Source organism: Parus major, chromosome 1, assembly GCF_001522545.3.
Source record: "Parus major isolate Abel chromosome 1, Parus_major1.1, whole genome shotgun sequence".
NCBI classification, from domain to species: domain Eukaryota; kingdom Metazoa; phylum Chordata; class Aves; order Passeriformes; family Paridae; genus Parus; species Parus major.
In genome coordinates, this window is record NC_031768.1 from 103,016,022 (window position 1) to 103,037,634 (window position 21,613).

Here is a 21,613-nt window from a genome sequence, read left to right on the forward strand (position 1 = left end):
CAGACATGGGTAAGGACTGCAGTTACCAACTGAAATCAGCACAGCAGCAAAAGCTGCTTTTTGCCAGAAGTTATGTTTGACTGCAGTTTTAATAATTCAAGACAAAGTATAAAGATCAGGGTAAACTGAAAATTATTACACAAGAGGAACAGTCTCTAGAACCTTCATAAACCAGGACAGTGCTGAGATATAATGCACAAGACACCCCTCACACTCCTAAAGTGCTCAGTTCAGAGTGCTCAGTTAAGTAAGTGTCCAACAAATTACTTTTTTTTTTCTTGATATGCCAAGACATGGTACAGAAAGCCTCTGCAGTTATTAGCTTTGGCTAACTATCCATAAATTCCCTCTTTCAGGCTCTCAAATGCTGAGCTGCCAGACAGTATGTATGTTGATGGTGTTATATGACCTGCAGATCCTGCACAGGCATTTCGAGGAAAAGAACGACAGAAACGGAAGCTTACACAAATCAGATGGAAGCAGAGGAATTCTGGTTCTGTATGCTGGTGGTGAAGGTACAGTGGTTAATTCAAGCTGATGGTTTATCAAAGACTTACCCAACTACCATCTACTACATTCTTCAGGCTATAAAGCCTGAAGAATGAATATTCAAGTGGCTTCACTGGGGAACACCAGGGCAGGGGAAATAAAAAGTGAAAGAATGAACCATGGAGCCCAAACTTTTTATTTAAGAGGTATTTCAGTTTAGATATGAAGAGAGCGATGAAGAATGACCATATACTAACAATGATGATGAATCCATCCTGTGACCATCATCCTGAAAACAAGCTTTTCCCACTATGCATTTCCCAGCCTGTGAGAAGGGGATTTGGGTTGATCCCAACCACCAGATAAGCAAGCCAAGCTGTTCTTTCAAAGTGCTACCTCAAGAAACAATTTTTGAGAAGCAAGAGTCTTTTCCTGCTACTTACAGCAAAGATCTGAAATTCATAATTGAGAACATTCCATGGCCAAGTTCAAGATTTTAAGAGCAGAACAATAAAGCTGGAGCACACGTGTGTACGGCAGTTTGCTGAAGTTCAGAGGCTTTGTTCCCATATGGATCAGAATAGAACTCGGAATGCTGAACCAAGCAGGAATGTTCTGCTGAGTCTTGCCTATAAAGATGCTCTTTAGGAGTTTAAAGTGTTTCCAGTTAGTAACTTATCCACCAAGACCAGGACTTCAAAAGATCTTCAAGGACACAGTACATAAAGAAAAAATGGATCTCAAGCACATGAAAAATAATTGGTTCACTTGAATCACACACCCCACTTTGGAATACTACCTACTGCATTTTGCTAGAAGACCTCTTTAGTTAAGAGCATTTTTGTATCTGCATTATTGTCCCCTCCACCAAAGAGAAATGGAAAGATGCAACTGCTTTCCTCTCAGTGCCAAGACTGATATTCTCTATTCTTGCATTCTTATAGACTCAAACCTAGAGTATTTTTTTTTAAACGTACATTTATGTTGAAAAATGCTGCACAGATGAGGTGACTCATTGCAGACCTAGAGTGGTGCATTGTTCCATCAAAATTCTTTACCTTGTGCTTATATAAGGCCTCCCACAGACATCTGGACCCAATGGAGATTGAGAGAAGGAAACGTGACAAAATGAGGAGTATGGGCAGCAACCATTGTCTCCGTTTATGAACCTTAGTTTGTTGGACAATATCCAGCTGTCTTCTGTGTGCTACTGGTGGTGTCCAGTTCCTTTCAGGAGCTCAATCTTCACAGGAGTAGCCTAAAAATAACCTGAAAGATACTTAATGCAGATATTATGAAATTTTGGTATGTTAATGCTTGAATACAAAGCATGTGCTTTTGGCTCTGCTCATACTCCAGGTTTTTTTGAGCAAACCTGTTCCCTGTAGTAGGGCACAGACTGTCCACAAAGCAACACTGACTCACTAGTGAAGGTCAAGTTCTTGGTGTCTGGTGGGATTCCAAATATCCCAAATTTAAGAAGTACAAACTGACTCCATCCATCCTCTTCATTTGTTCAGCTCCATTCTGCTGCTGCTCATGGTTTTCTGCCAGGCTGAGACTGACAGAGCTGCTATGATAGCTTGAACTATAAACAACAAGATTCTTGATACTACAAAATATCACGTCAAGTAAAGCAATAGGATCACGCAGCTAAAATGAACACACATATTTGGGAGAGAGATTTAAAAAAAGGCAATTAACTGAAAGTGGGTAAGTTCAGGCTCTTTCTCACTATGAAGCAACATCTGGAAAAACCCCACCTTTCACTTGAAGATACAAGTGATTTTGTACATGAATTTTGGGTAAATTTCCTCTTTTTGTGTTCTGTTAACTGAAAAAAAAAAAAACCCTGATAAAACCCATACCTCTTTACATAATTCAGTCACAGATTATCAGGTAGCCAAATGGACCATATACTTTACTACCTTACAGTTACTTGTAGAGGTTTTGTGCTGGGCATTGTGCATCCAAGCTATCAACTGCCTTACTGCAGAGAGAAAAGCAAGGCTTTTAAAAAAAAAAACCCATAATGTAACCATTAATGATTTCATTGAAGGTTTAAACTCAGATATTTAAAATATATTAAAATAGCAAAATACATCTATATTTATTTCTGCTCTTCTACCTTCTCAATTCAACTCAAAAATTTGTCTTTGCAAAGGAATACACATTTATCTTCAGTACAGTGAACATCAATGGATTATTTCCACACTTTCAGAAACTGAATAGAAAAAAAACCCAAACAAAAACCAAGTCTCATCCTTCTTTGCTTCCTTTTAATTTAAATATTTTAGGTATTCTTCCCAAATGAAATAATTTATTTTTCTTTTTACCTTAGAAAGAGTGTTTCCCATGTGCTTGTTGTGAAAGATTAAACAGATGAGGGTAACTGGCTCCTTCAGGGTAGGAGGGGAGCTTTCCTTAGAAGCTTCCACAAACACTCCAACTCCAAACCTGTTAGCCAGAATGAAATAAAGTTGCTCTTTCACATCTAATTCTTCCTACTGTTATTAAAAAAGCAGGAAGTCTGACCTGTTCAAGACCTTGTTTAAAAATACAGTGCTAAGTAGCCATATTCTTGAGTTTCAAATTCAAGTGGAACAGGTGCAAAACGTAAAAGCTTTTAAAATGTATCCTCTCCCATTTCATAGCAAGCATACCTTTTTCCTTTCAGAGGGATATTTCACACATCAGCACTCTCAGACCTACAATACTACTCCTGTGCAGTATTTCACTTGTAAAAGGTCAACATTCTTTATTAAAAAAAAAAATAAAAAAGATAAAATAAATGGGTGGTTGGAAAAGGCATGAACCACTGCAATACTGAAAAGAGAAGTGGAGAACTGCCCTGAACAGATTTTGAATTGAAGGCCACATTCTACTCCCTGTACATTGTGATCCAGTGTCTCTACAGAGTAAACAAATTCTCAGACTGATAGGTGCTAAGATTGAACTCTGCTGCTTCTTGCATATGAGATGCCCACATTTCTGCCCACTGCATTTCTAGGTGGTCTGAACTTCATCACTCCTTCCCCCTGTGGCCTTTTATTAGCAGATATTCAAACACCACTTGAAAGCCTGTAAGGAAAAGTTGTGTCGCTCCAATAAAAACATACAAATAAATATTCACATATTTTACTGATCTAACACAAAACGTTCTCTAAAAAGAGAAAGAATCAAAATAGTGTCAGGTAACAGCATTACCTAAGGATGCATTAAATCTCTCTTTTCACAAAATAATTAAGTTTCTTCATTAAAACAAGACAGTATTTCAGTTCTACAAAACAAGCCCAATAGATATGTTCTTTTACTTCGAATAGAAATTTAATTAGGACAGATAAAAGATTTTTGAGATATTTTGTTGCAACAATAGCAACCCATTTCAAATAAAGAATTAAAATTAAGATTTTATTTCTGGTCACTTACATGACTCAAGTACCAATTAAAAATGAAGATTAATCCTTAAGCTTTATAAATTCATTTTTTTAAAACCTTTATTTTCTCTACTTAAATCAATTTTTAGAAGTTTTGTTTAGAGGGTTTAATATATTTATACTGAAAATACTTTTACTTTTTTTACTTTAATTTTTTTACTTCAATTTTTTTCTAAGAATAAAAGGAAGGTGCCATTATTGTTTTGATTCAGAAGCCAGTCCCTATTAGAAAATACTTGGCATGGCCATTCACACGCACACTAAAGTGCTCAGGTGCAGTATCATACAGACCAGTGAAGAATATACAAAACACCATTGTGTATAATACTGTGACAGTTTTTCAATATATTCACATACAGTAATTTCCAAGTACCTGAAAGGAAACTGGCCATAAATCATGAAGAACCTTGTCTATAAAATTGAGTAACCCATCAATATACTATATCTCTTCTAAAAATACCTGTATTTTACAATAATATACAAGGTATCTGCTTGCAAACACAGAAGTAGCCATAAATAAAACTTTATTCTTTCTTTTCATTTACAAGCTACCAAGTACCATGTATTTACACAGCACTGGACACTTAAAGTAGTTGCAGTCACAAAATGATCCAGACAGCTGTTGATAAAGTAAAGGATCTTAAGATAAAAGCAAAGTAATACTGTAACAGATAAATGGCAAAAAAGCAGTTTTGCCATAATGATCAGACTTGCGTGTTGCATCAATTCTGGTTGAAACGACTGAGCGCCATGCGATTCTCAGCTTTAATCGTTTGCAGTCTGGCTAAATTTTGTACAGTCATTTCTCTTTTGCAGTTATTAAAATAAAAAAAGTTAAAAACTATAGCAGCAACAAGCAAACCCTGTGACAGGAAGGCAAGGTTTAAGAACTAAAAAAGTTTATACAATGTGCTTAGGAAGGTCTGCAGAATTTATCTTCCATCGGCTGGAGTTCGACTGAGTGACAACATGATTCGGGCATATCTTTCACACAGTTCATGTGTGGAGTAGGAAGGTAACTTTGGCGGGTCATTGAAACCTTTAATCTCTGTAGAACAATCTAGCAGTTTTGGCAGGAAATCTGTCAGTTTTTCTTGCAAGTTGGCTGCAAATCAAACCAGAAAAACAAATATAAGCATTTATATCCGCATGTAGAACTACCCTTTTTCTGCCCAATGTTGCCTTTTTTTTTGTTAATTAGTGGGTAGAAGAGGAGGAGTTTCACTTGGAATAATTCAGGTTCTTTAGACCTACCAGCAATAACTAGGACATATAAATTCCTAGTAAGATGTTAATATAAATTCCCCTTTAAATGATCTAACACAACCAGTGTTTTTCTATTCAAAAAGCATGTTTCCTTTACAGCCTGATATCCCAGTGCAACATATGGAAAAACTTTTCATTTAAATGTGTACAGGATTATTCAAAAGTCAGGGCAGCTCAAAAAACATTACCAAGGCACAAAAGATACAATTTTAATTCTAGACATTGAAAACACCATAAAAAAAGCTGCACAAGGTCCTTATAACTTAATAACAAATTACTTACGTTCCATTTCTTGTCCAAGATAGGAACACCAACGGTTTCTCATATCTTCCACAGCAACAATATCTTTCTCTTCCATTTCATCCACCAGTAGTAATGGCAAACATGGGACAATAAGCTCGTTCATTATGATCAGGCCATTATTTACTTCCTGATCATCTCCTGATTCAAACAGTGCTGCAGCATGTTCGTTTAGTTTCTTCAGAAACCACCACAAAAAAGGAAAGCCTTTAAGTACACAGCATTTCACAGTCTACCATGCATCACTACCAGTTTGTTTTAAAGCACAGTCTTCCTACAGAATTAGCTGGCAATTTGTATTAACCACAGCTGTGTTCTAACATTTACTCCATGATGCATATGCTCTACTAATCCACTTGAACTTGTGCTGTTCCTCAAGCCACTTCATTTCATACCTGTCAACTCCAATTTTGCAGCTGTTTTGTTAAGACTGAGTTTCTATCACCTGCTTTTATTTTTTCACTATTGTTAAAAGTGACATTACAAGCAAAAAATCCCTTGTTGCAGGCAAGGCATCATTGCTGATGACTTTCCCAGTATTTGTCTCCCCATCAAACCATGGCAGCAGGGTGAGTCTACTCACCAACACCGTCAACCACTACTCCCACCTAGCCCAGACATGATGCCACTGAGCCCACTATAATCATAAAGAAAATGAATGGCTATTCAAAAAAAGGTGGGGAATGATGTTTTCTTTTTTACTTTTGTTTTTTTTCCCCTTACAAGCCTCAGTATTAAATTTCTAATGCGGGGAGGTTTTGGGTTTGTTGTACATGACAGCAACACTTCTCCATTAATTAATTTTATTAGAGCTATGCAGCAAACTCAACATTTTGAGTTCTCCTTTCACTTACTAGCAAACACTCTCGTCTGTAGTGAGATATCAGCTCTTCATCGTGCCCTCTGTACGGGCCTTTGGACAAGAGTTCTTTGTTATTCTGGTAAGCATAGATAAGGTAGAGCAAGGCTTCCATGTAACTGGAGTGAAGAAACAAAAGCATTAGGTTCAACATCCACGTACCACCAGCTTCAAGATAACTACTGTGTTCCTCAAAGGACAGGTAACTCCACTTGCTGGATGGCAAGCCCACTTCTTCCCACCAATCTCTTCATAATTACTTTTTAAACCATAAAATTTTGTCTTTTACACACATTAGAACAAATTATTTTGTTAGATCATTACACACAAACTCTGATCCAAAGCTCACTGAAACCAATGTGTATCATTTTGCTCCAAAACCAGCTTTAGATTAGCCTTGAGTATATCCATGAAAACTTAATTCTTCCTGACTGCTTTTATGTCACATTGGGTTTCAGCTTCCGTTGCCATGAATATCTTGATAGCATTCTACACCTCAGCAAATAAGATTTAAAGCTGTCACCTTATTTCTAAAACAAAACCTGTGAATTTTTAAGCTTTATGAATTGTAAGTTCTTCCAAGTTAATTGAAATTGACAGTGATGGAAGAAGCCATTATAGCATTTCAAAAGTAGAAGTGCTGTTAGACTGTTGATATTTCTGTCTTTAACCTGAATGCAGAAGATAAATGCAAGGCAAATTGGTAGAGAAGGAATAAGAGAGCACCCAAGAACCTATCAGTTAAAGATTGACAGACATTCCTTCAGGCACAGATGAACAATCTCCCCTCACACTGCTGCAAACACCTGAAATGGTTAATTCGCTGATTTACAAAGGCCCAGTTATGACACAAAAGCACTGAAAGCAGTTCTGGTAGCTACCCTAAAAACAGGCATTTTAAAATTGAGATCTCATTTTTATTCAAATTTAAAAAAAAAGAAAGTAAATCTAGGAAAATAAATTTCTTAAGGGAGTGGTTAAAGGAACATGAAATTATGCACTCCCTCCTGACAAGAGTATGAGCTCATGGGTCAAGATGAAACTTCCAAAATCAAACTACCAAGCTACTGAAAAAGGCTTAAAGTTATGTGCACACACAGAGCATATCTGATACAAGTCAAGAGTTTTCCAAAGTAAAAAACTCAAAACATAAGGTAGTACCTCCAAACGAGACAATATAAAAATAAGGGAAAACACTACTTTAAGTCCATTTTTCCTAGCGATGAAAACTCTTCATGTCCCTGGTCACCAATAAAACTGACCAGACAGTTGAAAAATTAATGTAGGAGGAAAGGGGAAGAAAAAAGAAGAAAATATGATTACAAGAATTGAAACTGATGGTTATACAGCCACGGGAGGAGGAGCTTCTCCTTCCATTCTTGGTTCAGTTATTTGTGAAAGGGCAGGTTGAAGCTACAGTGTCAACAGCTCTGCTGATGCAAATTGAAACTCAGTGGTGGTAGTTGCCTTATTTCCAGTCACCCTCTTCTTGCACCTTCCTCGCTTGTGTGACCCTTTCCTGAAACAACTGTGATGACATTTAACACCAAGGTAATTTATTTGAGATTATCATGACTGTATATCCACGCTCAGACTCCTTATATATATTGGGTCTGAGGAATGGGACTACAGTAAAATTAGATCCATACATCATAGGGTGGCCTGGGTTGGAAACCCCTGTGCCATGGGCAGGGACGCCTTCCACTAGACCAGGTTTTTCCAACCTGGCCTTGAACACTTCCATGGACAGGGCAGCCACAGCTCCTCTGGGCAACCTGTGCGAGGGCCTCACCACCCTCACTGTAAAGAATTACCTCCCAATATCTAATCTAAACCTCTTCTCTGTCAGTTTGAAGCCATTCTCCCTTGTCCTGTCACTCCATGGTCTTGTAAAATGTCTCTCTCCATCTTTCTTGTAGACTCCTTTCAGATATTCAGGGGTTGCTTTCAGGTTTCCATGCAACCTTCTTTTCCTTCAGACTGAATAGGCCCAACTTTCTCATCTTGTCTTAATTAGGCAAGTGCTTCATCCCTCTGATCATCTTGGTGCCTCTTCTGGACTGGCTCCAACAGGTCCCTGTCCTTCCTGTGCTGGGACCCAGAGCTGGGTACAGCCCTGCAGGTGGGGTCTGAGCAGAAGGGGCAGAATTCCACAGGGCTTTGGATACAGCCCAGAACATGGCTGGCTTTCTGCCTTCTCACAGCTGAACTGCATGTAAGCTCAAGCCTGTGCAGCCTAAGCCTAAAATCACTGAAGCTGCTCACAAAATTCTGGAGCTCACTAGGTTGAGGCTTAGGAAAAGACACAGAAAGCAAAGAATGGTGAAATTTTAGCATTGCTTTGAAAAATGCATTTCAGTCAAAACCAAAAGGCTGTACTGGCTTTCCAAGAAACTTAAGAGATAAGTGGTAAAGCATACAGTTTGTTCACTTTTAAGTTGCTGCCACAAGAGTGAGCTGCAGGCAAAACTCCTACCAAGGCTCATTAGCTGGCTGAGTTCACCTCGGCCAGAGCAAGTTACTGTCCCATGTCACAGTCAGAGAAGATCTGCCTGAAATTCTTAACCTGCCTTAATTCTTCACCTGCAGTGAAAAGTGGGCCTTGTCACCCACCATCAGGGATCATGAGTGACCATTGGAAGTAGGCATGAAAAAGATACACCAAACTACTTTAAAGCTAATTTTTGTGTTTGTTCAACACATTACAATTAAATAAATAAATACTGCTTGACTAAAAGTCGACTTCTGGCTCCATCAATACATCAAGTGCTGCTAGGTTATTGCTTAGTGTTACTGAAGCTAAGAAAAGTTTGTCAACAGAGGTGGGTTTGTGGGGAAAAAAAAAACCCTCAAAACAGTCCTACTAATGAAGATCATATTTCTATTATGAAAGCCTATCCTTTCATTAATATTTTTAAACTTATGTTTTTATGATTTTAGTGTTAAATGAACTGACAGGTTAGTCTTGTTTTCAGCATAAGGATGGTACCATTGCTCTCTCAAGTGTGCAAGGTGGGAAACTCAGTTACATCTCTGAGTCCTTTGAGAACCTGAAGCTGAAACACAGGTATGTACTTGCACAAGATGCTTTTGGAGCAGGTCACTGGATACCCAGATCTCACTCATCCATTAACTATACTTTAGTCCTACTGTCTTTGAATCAAACATTTTGTGAAACACTTCTGAAATTGTACCTTTTATTTCTGACCCATATTAGAGTGGAAGACTGGTGATAATAGGTTTGTTTTCTAAATCATGAAGATGCTTTCTAGCAAACACCTCACCCTAATTCTGGAAGCTGTTGTAAATAATGGAGAGCTTTGTTTAGAACAGAGCAGAAACCTGTGATTCCCTCTCCTCTCCATGGCATAACCAGAATATGTTACAGCAAGAAGGAATTTATTGAAAACAATGGTATTTTACAATTGAAGGTGCCACTCTGGAGGTCCCAGTGCCAAGGAACTTGAAGATGTTTCACCCCTGCCTGCAATCTTAGAGAGTCACAATGCCTGTGACATTTTTGCCTTTTTAAGGAATGAAGCAACACCAGTGTTTTTATTTTTCAAATAAATCAGGTAATCTGACTAATCTTTGTACACAAGCTCTTTAAGACCAATAGTGTAGCATATTTCAATTTAGATTATTAGTAAATATACTGTTTATTACATGGTGGTAACCCAAAGATAACCCAAGACTCTGAACTCATTGTGTTAGCCAGTATAAAAAGATATATGTCATAAAGGCTGTGTCTTTTGCAATCAGTTTTCCTGTATTGTTTCGTGTCTTTCTTTTTTTGGGAAGATACAAGATGAGAAATATGGAACAATTTACTACACAACAAAGAGACAAAATTAAATTTGACTCCTGCTATAAATTTCCCTAGCTATTTTTTTATACATGAAAAATCAGTGATTGACTACATTTGTACTGTAATCACCATTCTTGTTGCATGTGTAGATCAGAATAAATTTTAGCTGTTTTGAATTAAGCACATAAATGTCACCCATTTTATACAACCACAATTTCTGACTTGGTTCAAAAAAGGGAAGGGAATGAATCACCATGGAGTTAAGGACAATCAGCTACAACAATGACAGCTATGTATGATAGTTTTTCTCAGATATGTTCTGTTTTCCTGACCTTTAGAGCCCACCGTAGGTGGAGGTTTGGCTCAGACTAATGCAGAAGGTAAAACTGCTTCAGTGGGAAGACCCAGTCAAAAAGCAGGAAAGATATGGACTTGACTGACTGAGTCTACTGATGAAAGCAGATAAATGTATGTGCATAGGTGGTGCCAGAGAAGGAGGATTTTCATGGCTGAGCAATACCCACAGCACCAGAATAGAATAGAAGGAAGAATAGGGGTGCATGTGGAGGGTGCTCTGAAAAGAACCCATGGCTTGATAAGAGTGGAAATGGAAATTAAGAATAGGAAGTTGCAAGACTGAAGACATTAGTAGACTGAATAAATGCTTATTTGAAATGAAGAATACATTAAACACTTAATTTAAAAAATAGCTTTACTTATCAATATTAAATTTTGCCTTCACATCATTCTACTACATTTGAGTTCTATACTACCACTTACCTCTTTTTTTGGAAAAACTCCAATCCTACCATGAGAAACATGGTTGTTTCCCTGAAATGTCTATAGTCTTGATGCCATCTCTGCATGTAAGAAAGGGTAAATAGAACTTCATCCACAAAAATGAAATATAATTTATTTTTTTAAACACACACCCCCCTCCACTTAAATTTAGTGTCCTTAAGTACTAAAGACACCAGTAGGCTTGTATATGTGGAAAGTCCACCTGAATCCACCCTCCCTCAATAAAAAGAATATTTTAAAATGTCTTAAACATTTCTATATGAGGTTATTCTTACAGAACCTATTAGCATTTGAACAGAACACAAAACATCTTTGGAGAACCACAGTTATATTATACGAGATCTTGTTTTTTTCTTCCCGACATTATTCGGAAAGTATTGGAAAGCTTTCTCATATGCCAAATATTAATCTTAATTTTTGATACAAGAATGACACAGAAAAATCATGAACACTTTGCATGGGAAGTGCTAAAAAAAACCCCAAATGCAACTCAGATGAGATGTTGGTGCTGGAGCAGAATATTTATCATACTGCATCACCATTTATACCAATAGACTCCAGGTTCACTTTACAGGTAAATGCTCCCAGTGAGAAAGGCACTTTCTCTACTGAGGGTTAACTGCTGACTTTCAATTGTGCATTAAAGATAAAATAGGGGACAGCACACCATAAGATGCAGCTACAAGCAGATTCAACAGAAAGAGCTTGAGAAAGCATCCATAAAATGCCAAATCACTATACCGGACTGACACAATCTATGCAGAATTGTGTCCCCAGCTACCTATTACAGGAGCTAAAAAAGGGGAACTTTCTGCAGAGGAACAGAAGATACCCCCACTCCCCACACTTAGAGAGCTAAGTCCAGAACTGTTTGTTCTCTCTGTGCAGCATCATTCAGAAAATGGTAAAACACTGAGCCCTGCACAGCCAAGAAAATGTAACTAAAATACCACTATGAAGGTCCTTCTCTATCAGTGACTAGTGACATTACAGTGATGTTACAGTGACTACTGTAATGCAGTCACATCTACTGTAGGTCTCAAACCTACATGGTAATGAGAAGAGGCAATAAAAATATTTTTCACTGGATCTGTGAAGGAATGATTACTCCCATTATCCTCCTGATGAAGTTGTTTGGAACTCCCACCACAACAAGGAGGTATAGGTGGTGGACTGGCATCTGCCCAGGACATAAATACCCACTATTAAGAGGTCTTAATGAACAGTATTACTCAGACTTGAAACTGATGCTGGAAAATCAGCTACAGGCTTAGCTTTAAATGTGAGATGAATTATTTTAGCAACTATTAGTCACGATTATTTAATGTCCAAGATTCACTCTCACTTTCCCTCCAAGTTTTTCTAAACAACACAGGAGGAAAAAACTGAATGCATAAGCTGGTTATGCATGGTCTCAGCAAAGAAAAGAATCTGCTGCTCATAAGAAAATGGGAATAGCTGCAGAGACAGCTGGAGGAAAAGCAAAAATGGGACTGTGCCTGCTATGCAGCTCTCAAGATGACCAAGGCTGGGCACAGACCACTCTCCTCTTTCCCTGCCAGCTGTGTCTACCTAGAAAAAGCCATGTGGCTCATGTGGTGATAAATTGCAAATTATTGTCAGTGACGTCAAGACTCATTAACAACATAAGGACAGATTCCAACCTAACAATTATTTATGGTTCAAACACTGGAATTACAGCTGTGGAAAAAGCAGCTTTAGCTCAAGAGCAGACTTTGGACAAAGAAGGGGTCTTTAAATAAATAGCCAGTTTTAACTTCTGAGCCTGAGACAAGAAGAAATTTGTGAAGACAAAATTCAGCTTTACTGATAACTATTTCACATTACAACTTAATTTAAAGCATATGAAATACTGACCTCATATTCCTCCATGTTTACTTCATCTGGCTTTATCATTTCAAGTTTGGCTTGAGCAACCTTCATTATGTTACGGCACCTTACAAAAAGCAATTAAAAAATAATGAAATGTTACTGGAAATTCACAGAGGGTATTATTTTTTCAAAGACAGGAGGCTCAGACAGTATGAGCTACAGCCTTATGTACACCAGTATGAAAATGCCTTGCAAAATGTACATTTTATTATGCATGGTATAATCAGCAGGAGAGGGCATACTTTTGAAGTATGCGCAATGGAGGCCTGTTCTATTTAAAGGATTATTTCTTTTATTTTGCTAAATTGCCACATTCCTTAGTCTTTCCTTTAATTTTACATTTAAGGTAGTTTGAAACTCCCTGACAATTACTTTACAGAAGTTTAGAAGATTATTCCCTACACAGAAATCAGACTGTTTTCCAACTTTTAATTTACCTATTTATATAAGTAAGTAGATGGAATTTTGAGTGGAAGAGAGACATTGTCTTGCTCTCAAGTCAGCCACTCACTCCATTTTGCTTTTTTTTGGAAAGGCTTTGCTCTCTTGCTGCCTTTCAGGGCAGTGAGGAAACACAGTGAAAGAAGGTACAGAAATTTACGTGCAAAATTATGAACAACATTGAGCATTTCTACTTATTTTAGATGAGTAGAAACTCAACTTCCTGATTACTCTTTCAACAGGGATTTTTATAAAGATTATCTGTTTTAAAAAGTAAATTTGCAAGCTATTAACTAGGAGATAAAGCCAAACACACCAGCCAAATATGGAGGGGTGTTTCCACACATCAGAGAACATTCATGAACACAGGAAATGAGATGTGCAGATCTTATTACCTTTCATCAAAGCTGAGATTGTGATCTCCAAACTGTTCCAGTAATGTTCTCTCAATTATCTTCTTTGGTGCCTGGTTTTGGATGAAGTAAACAATTGCATGACGCAAACGATAATCACATTCAGGTGGTGGATCTTCCTGGGCTAATTTTAGCAGACGTGTGTATTCCAATTTAATTGCCTACATAATTTTAAAAAAATAGACATTATTCCTTCTGGCTTTTAACTCAAACACCACAGACACAAGATCCTTTATCTGCCATGGCATTTTGCCTATAAAATTTAACAGATCCACAGACCACCCTTCTAAGAAGTCTAAACCATGTTTTTAAAAAGAAAACAAACAAAACCACAGATAAATTGTCAAGTAGATACTTTCTCCAGTTAAGCCTGACAAAATCCCAAGTAAAACCTTCTCTTCAAAAGTAGTTCCAATCCTGTGCTATGTCTCCCTGAGAGATTTATCCAATCCTTAGAGAAGTTTCTTTAAGCCCAAGAAAAGTACAAGATTTCAGACACTTGACCTTCAGAAATTTTGTGAAGTCTCATAAGGTAAAAAAGTACCTCTAATACATGGTTAAATGCAAAGACATGAATAAAAGATATCCTAAAGAAAGTTTAGTGAACATGAATGATTTGGAAAATACTACATGGGAATGAAATACATCTTTCAATGAAAAACAAATGATAGGCTTTCTGAAGAAAATAATAATTCAATATGAACAGTATTGCCCTATAGGGCAGGATGCGGCCCTCACTGAATATTTTAGAGGTCATCATAATAATTTACTTTTCCAACTTTGTCAGCACATTAGGTTTTAATGAACATCATTTAATATGTTCATTAGATTTTATTCACTGAAACTATACAGCATGAACTGGAGCAACAAGAAAAAGATTTAGAAAAATGGTCACAAATGTTAACACACATTCCATAAATTCCCTCTGGAAACAGGGAGGTGATCAGACAGCTTCCTAAAACATTAGCAAAGTTTCAATACAATGTATCACAGAATAATAAAGTATCAAAGCAGTCATGACACCCTCCCCCCCTTCAGTATTTCAAATGTCTTTATGTTGTAATACCTGACATTTACCTATCAGAAATTTGGGCTCACATCCTCTCCTAATCACACATTTTGTTTCAGGACTAAACATGTAGGGTAATAATCATACAGGTTTAAACATAGAGCATGTGGAGGCCTTTAAAACTTAGGAGAATGTTCTGCATCAATATCTTTAAATCAGTATCTTTAAATACTCATGATTTGCATTATCATTAAAAAAGATGTTTAGGACAACAATATAAATGCCAAAAGTCACGGAGTTTCTATTATCTTACATCAGAAATTCTACAATTAGAAAGTCAACATGGCTAAGAATTAATCCTTGTTTACTGAGGAAGTAAAAATAAACTGCTATCAGACATTGAATTTTTCATATAATTACCTAGAAGTAGGAAAAAAATGCAACACAAACCATGTATTTTTATAATAATTTTTAAAATAATGTGGTATTCTACAGATTCAGAAAACTTTAACAAAATGGAAAAATGGTATTTCTCTACAGAAAAAAGGACAGTAGAAGAAAGTATTATATGCTTTAACTTTCTGAGGATATTATATAAAGATCTTAAAGGAAACATTCTGGGAGGAGTTGTCTATAAAGGTTAAAGAACAATGATTTGAAGAGATCACTGACCAAGAAATATCTGAATGTTAGTCATGTCTTAAACCTGAGATCTAGAGGAGTGAAACCTTGGCAGTAACAATGACGCACACCAAAGGACTTTCACCTAAGTAACACTGTAAAACAAAGATATAGAACCCCTTCCAGTTTTCTGAAAACACTAATTTCATAAAAAACAACACAAAGGAACACAGTAATGGTATTAAAAGACATCATAGCTCCTTTTATAGTAACTTATGGGAAAACATGAAATTTCATCTGATGCATCCCAAAACAAAAATTTTGTTCCCAAAACAGCCCCACTTCATCTGCATCCCTTCATACTAATGCATTTCTTCAATTTCAACTGTTCTAAGCTACTGCAAACACGATTCAGCAGAAAATGAGTAAGGAAAGTTTTCTACTTTATGTCAAAACATTTTCTCACTCTAAGACATTTTGCTCCTGTGAAGCCTAAATGTTTAAGGATTCAAAATTAAAGACTGAAAATCATTTCAACCAAGCATTGTTTTGATAGCTCTAAAGCATTAAATATAGTTTCATTTTGAACTAATTTTCTGGTTTAACATTATCAAAACACCCTTTATATAAAAAAAATAGATACAACTGAACTTTCTGGTAAGGAGTGATTTGATCATATGAGTATTTTTTTTTCAACTTAAAATCGATTTATGTATTTTCATTAATAAATTTGAAAAAAACCAAAAAAGCAGCCAGTGCTGAATCTCAAACAAGCCCAGTTTCACTGAACAGAGGCTGTGGCAGGTGTCTCTCCCTTCCCTGAGATCAGGCACAGTTAACAGAGACAGCCCTGCAAACACATTTTGGTTATAAGCCTTCTGTAAGGATCCACTTCAAACACCCACACAGACAAACCAAGCAACCCATGAGGTTTCAATTTCCTCACTGAGGGGTGCAGAACTTTTTGGTGGTGATGGTAGGGTTTTTTGTTTGTTTGTTGCCTGTTTGGGGGTTTTGTGGCTTTTATAATTTCTTCTAATGGAAGTACACCATTAAGAAGAAAACAGACCGCTACTCAATGACAAGCAAGAAACTTCCTTCTCCTCTCCAAATCACATTTGAGAGGATTTTACATTTTAGATCATGCCAAAGCAATTCCCTTTCTAGTAGCCTGAAAATTTGAAAGGCCACAAGCTTAAGGTGCTTAGAAGTTTGTGTATTTAAGAAAATGAACACATTCTTAAATCTAGTGTCACAGTGAAGACTTATCACTGTAAAAAGCCAACGTCTAATTCCCAGTAATAAAAAAGTGCTTAAATAAGTAGTATTGACACCCATGTGGTTACACAAAAGTAAGCAATTTAAATTTAAATTTATTAAAAATCTTTTATGGAGTACAATCCAAGAACATCTCTTTGAAATAAACAACAAATGACTGAAAAGTCTCTGAGTAAAAAAAACCTGATGTCCACAGTTTAGCAAAAGCCTGAGTTTTATTACTAACAGGAGAAAAAACCCATATCCTTTTACTGATTACACATCTAGGTTTCATGTTATTATTATGTTATTCACTACTACTATTATTAAAAAGCTAAAATGCAGAAAAGTATATGAGCTACTGATATCAACAGGGCAAGTATCTGTCTATTTTTTAAGGGAAAATATCTAAATGAGGGATTGATATAGACAAATACATATAAATGCTGGAAAAGACTTTATATACAGAAAGGGGTAGAGGGAGTAGTATATCTAATAGGAAAAGTCAGAGGAGAAAAAGTTGAAAATGTTAGTTGTACCTTAAAGAACCCTGCTTCTGGCCCACACCTGTCATAAACATTCCTGGCTTTACCTATAGCCATGATAATACCTTGCATGTTCGGGGTCAGCATGACCTGCCACAAGGGATTTAAGGTAAAAGTTTTGAATGATTAATATTTTAATGACTAAATTCAATATGCTTTTAGTCTCATGCAAGATGAAAAAGCAACTTAATGCATGCATATATTGATATGGCACATTTCAATACAGATCTGGTGAGCATATTCTGCAAATCAAATCATGGCATGTGTATATACAGTTTTACTGTAACAACATTAAAGGAATCTTACAAAAAAGAAAAAAAAAAGGAAGAAAACAGTGTTGAAAAAGTCATATGGACCAAACTTCCCAGGAAAGGAACATGCACAGTTCAGCATTAGTACCAAGCAGAAACTGCACACTGAGTGAGTGCTACCCATGGCCATCTAAGAATTAAAATAAGTTTCAAGAATAAAAATCATCCAATCACACTTCAGATATACTGCACTAAAGCCATGGAAAATGATACCACCTGTATTTAATGCATATTTCAAGGTCAAAATAAGAGACTCACTGCTGCAAATGCAATCAATCCCTGAGGCATCTGCACACAATTTCTTAAAACATCAAACTCAACACAATTAACAAACACCAGACATCTCCTGCTGCTATTCACATCAGTTACAAATAATTTGATACAGTCAAGCTACTCAGAAAAGCCTTTCTCCTTTTTATCTGTAAGCAAAGGGAAACACTCCCTTTCTCCCTTCCCAAAGTACTGCTGGCACAGCAACCAACGATGAAGGATCTTAAACTCCTTGCAAGTCTCCCACACATAAAAACATTAAGAAAAAGTGAATACACTCACAAAAAGAACAGGGAAATAGGCAAGAAAGTTATCCTCTAGAAAGACAATGGCAAGGAGACAAAAGTGAAAACAAACAAACAAGCAGATCATTATATGAAGTTAAATCCTCGTTTCTTTCAAGGTGAAGACTATGCATCTATGAGAAACTAAACTCAGTGTGATAATGTCAATTAAACCATTTTATTCCTCACCCCATCCCCCCAGTTATAACTGATCACACTTCCAGGGCAGAATGACCTGAAATACCCATTTCCCTAGGGAAGGTAAAGCCCCCCAAGAACCCATGTTCAGACCCCTGAGAATATGGGCTGCACCAACCCTATTCCCAACCAAAACAAAATGGGGAGTAAGCAGTGACAAGGCAGGGCAGTTTGATGACCAGCACTGTTGCTTTTGATTGCTGAAACTAGGCAGCAAAAAACAGCGGCTCTCAGAAAAACAATGGGCCCCTCAATTATTCCTCAAGTGGTATCAGGCACATGTACCAACCTGAGTCTTAATTATTTTTAAGATTTTCAAGTTTCAGTTCTACCAGCTATATCAGTTTCAGGCTATTTTCATGGCTAATTTAATCCCCAGAGCCTGAAAAGCTTAATCGTGGCAACTAAGAGATCAGACTTGAACATGAGCTTTACTGGATTGACAAGAAAGCACAAACACATCCCTCAGTGTCCTGTCACCTTTTCAATAATGCAGCAGTGTGCAGTCAATCACCAGTATTTTGAAGGCTGCCTGGCCTAACACAAACATTCAACCTCCACAGCTGAAGAGACAAATACACCTCCAGTGTAAACGGTACCATGCAAAGCGTGCCCAGTTCAGAGTTTGTAGTGCTTTCCTTCCGTATTTCATGACAAACTATAACATTGTTAAAGATCACAATTCGCTAAGCATTTAGTTTTGCAGAAGTCTGTTAGGTGTCACAGTGTGCAAACATGCCAAAAATTCTCATCAGGCAGCACAGGGAAGCACCGAGGAGGAGCGGTGCACACAACTGCAATCAGAGGTACCTCATCGTCATAACCCCCCTCCTCTGACTCAATCACAAAAGTCCCTACATCAGGGATCGCCACCTCTACCACTCGCTGGGTAGGAGCTGCTTGAGCTGGGGCATTAGCAGAGCTCTGCAGAAGAAAACCATTATCAGTATGTGTTTGGGGGAAAGAAAGAATAGTCATAATAATCATCAGAAAATACAGCGAAATTATGGAGAGATGCAAACTGACAGGCTGTTCTAGTACAATGATGTCCACTGCTGAAATTCTGAAAAAATTCAGAAACTGTATCTAATTAGAGAATATAAGTGATACTTATGATCTTTTAAGCAGTAGATTTTAAAATTAAGCCATAATTACTAAAATTATTTCATTTGTTCTTTATTCACTAATTCTACCTTTAGAGGTCAGTATACCAGTATTATAACTCTAATATCCATTATAAATTTAAGCCATCTGACAAAGGATAAGTCTGTGAACTACAATTTTTTTGTACATTTCACTCCAAAATTACTAATTATATCATAAAATATCAGAATAGTTTAGGAAGGGACCTCAAAGATCATCTAGTCCTAAAGATGCCACCCACTAGATCAGGTTGCTCAGGGACCTATCCAGTCTGGCCTTGAAGAGGGCCAGGTCAGATACTTCCTATCTGAAATAACTGATGAAGTCACACTAAAGGATAGAAACAAACTAAAAGCTAACATTTCCTGATGCTCTGGGAGAAAAAACAAACAAAAAGCCTCTAACAATCGAGATATTTTAAAAAAATATTTAAAAGAACATTACATTCAACTGGTTTATTTTTTAGAAGAGTAACTAATTAGAAAATCAGGAGAAGATTATCCTAGTCATTAAAACTCTTGGTGTGTTAAACGAAGTTTTAAATAACAATGAGACAAATCTTGGTTCCTGTGATCTATCACTGACTAAAAGGCAGTTTGCAACAACTGCAGAACTTAAACCTTGACTCTAATCCAAGCAATGGCAAAGTGCTAGACTACTTCTTCTGCAGCTGTAACCATAGCCTCACCTTTTAACAAACATTCCAAAAACATACTCAGTATCTATTTACACTCAAAACTGTATAAATACAAAGGAAGGCTGTGCAATAAGAGGGCAGAAAAAAAGGACAAAAGGCATAAAATGGACAAAATGAATATGTGATGAATAACCTATAATCCTGTTATGTGCTGATGTTGGCTTCCTTCTTTTAAAAATGGACGAAGAAAAAGTGAAGTAATGGAATATATCCCTGCATGTCTGAATGCATAAGGAAACAGAGTAATCAGAAAGCATGCTGATATACTGAGAGGGAAGCACAATTCTGCATAAGTGAAATTTGGGGATACTGAGAACAGCTTTTAAATGTTAACAGAGTACCTTCAGATTAACTAGAAATTTACTTTAACAGCTGAAGTACATTTATTTCTAAATAATGTTTGCATGGTTTGCTGTTTGGGGTTTTTTTTCTCATTAAACAGGCTGTGGTGTTCCCCAACCACAGTCTTGTGAAGTCCAAAGTCTGACCACTGTAAAAGTGCCATTATCCTTAACTACAGCACTTGAACCATGGAAAAAAGTCTAAGATACTTTCACATCCCACTAGGATGGTGCCAGAAACCCTGGAAGAAGGACAGCTTTATGAAAGGCATTTTATCATGCCTTTTGGTACCTTCATAGCCACCTCTTCAGCTGGAGCAACACATATTAAACATATTATTATTAGCCTCTCACTAAGCTGTTCTGAGAACTCAAAAGAGGCCAATACGCAGCAACCTAAGGCTTTAGTGGCAGAGCATCTCTTCACCCAGAGTTAGATGAGTTTCCCTGTTAGCTTCAATTTCAGTTTAGTAGAGGAAGTGTGCTTCCCTGCCTTCCTGACACCACAGGAGGGCTGGAAAACCCAGCAGGTCAACAGGGTTCCAACAAGCTGTCACGTCATTTTCAAAGACTGCAAGGTATCTGGGGCCAGACTGCTTCTGTTTAATGAGGATTCATACCTGATCTTAGCAAGCATTTTGCACAGATCTAAACTGTTCATATCCTTAGTGGTTACTAGGGACACCTAAGGAAGCCATACTGTACATTTATGGATCAAGTTCCGAGACAGATGTATATATATTGTTTTAATGGCATTTAGTTTTGTGGCAAACACGTTTGTCATTTATCTACATACTTAGAGGGAAGGAAAAAAAAATATTTGCTGAAAGAAAAAAATGTCAAATACTAGTTTCATTAATAACCCATAAAATAGTTAATGTGCCACTCCTCTTGGTATACTTCACACCAAGTGGAATCAGAAACACCCAACACATTATTATGGACATTTTAAGTTAATATAGGCATCCTATGAATCACAAAAAATTATTTTCATCAAGTTGTGAATCTGCATAAAGCTACAGAATACTGCTGAAAAATCCCTTATTTTTGAAAGCTACATTAACTTCCACAGGTCTGTCACAGGAACTCAATTATATTCTTATATTTCCCAGATAAAAACTTGACTGTCTAAAGCATTATTTTTCAAGTCTGTCAATGTCTACTCCTCAAAAATACATGGGATCATCAAACATTTTTAAAAGATGGTGGGCACAAACAGCTGATTGTAAT

The 21,613-nt window shown here is 36.9% G+C and overlaps 1 protein-coding gene across 3 annotated transcripts in view; it reads right to left on the minus strand.

The window, feature by feature from the left end:
- Positions 1–3,611: 3,611 nt before the first annotated feature.
- USP25 (ubiquitin specific peptidase 25) overlaps positions 3,612–21,613 on the minus strand; it is a 69,284-nt gene continuing 51,282 nt past the window's right edge. For 2 of the 3 annotated variants that reach the window (XM_033518444.1, XM_033518452.1), the window contains 8 exons: positions 19,013–19,126; positions 17,134–17,229; positions 13,690–13,868; positions 12,839–12,917; positions 10,940–11,019; positions 6,347–6,470; positions 5,475–5,670; positions 3,612–5,031 (listed from right to left, as the gene is read on the minus strand). In XM_033518444.1, coding sequence (XP_033374335.1) covers positions 4,859–5,031; positions 5,475–5,670; positions 6,347–6,470; positions 10,940–11,019; positions 12,839–12,917; positions 13,690–13,868; positions 17,134–17,229; positions 19,013–19,126 — 1,041 coding nt within the window. In that variant the 3' untranslated portion in view covers positions 3,612–4,858. The remainder of the gene's footprint in view (positions 5,032–5,474; positions 5,671–6,346; positions 6,471–10,939; positions 11,020–12,838; positions 12,918–13,689; positions 13,869–17,133; positions 17,230–19,012; positions 19,127–21,613) is intronic. The other variant, XM_033518447.1, reaches the window with a different exon arrangement.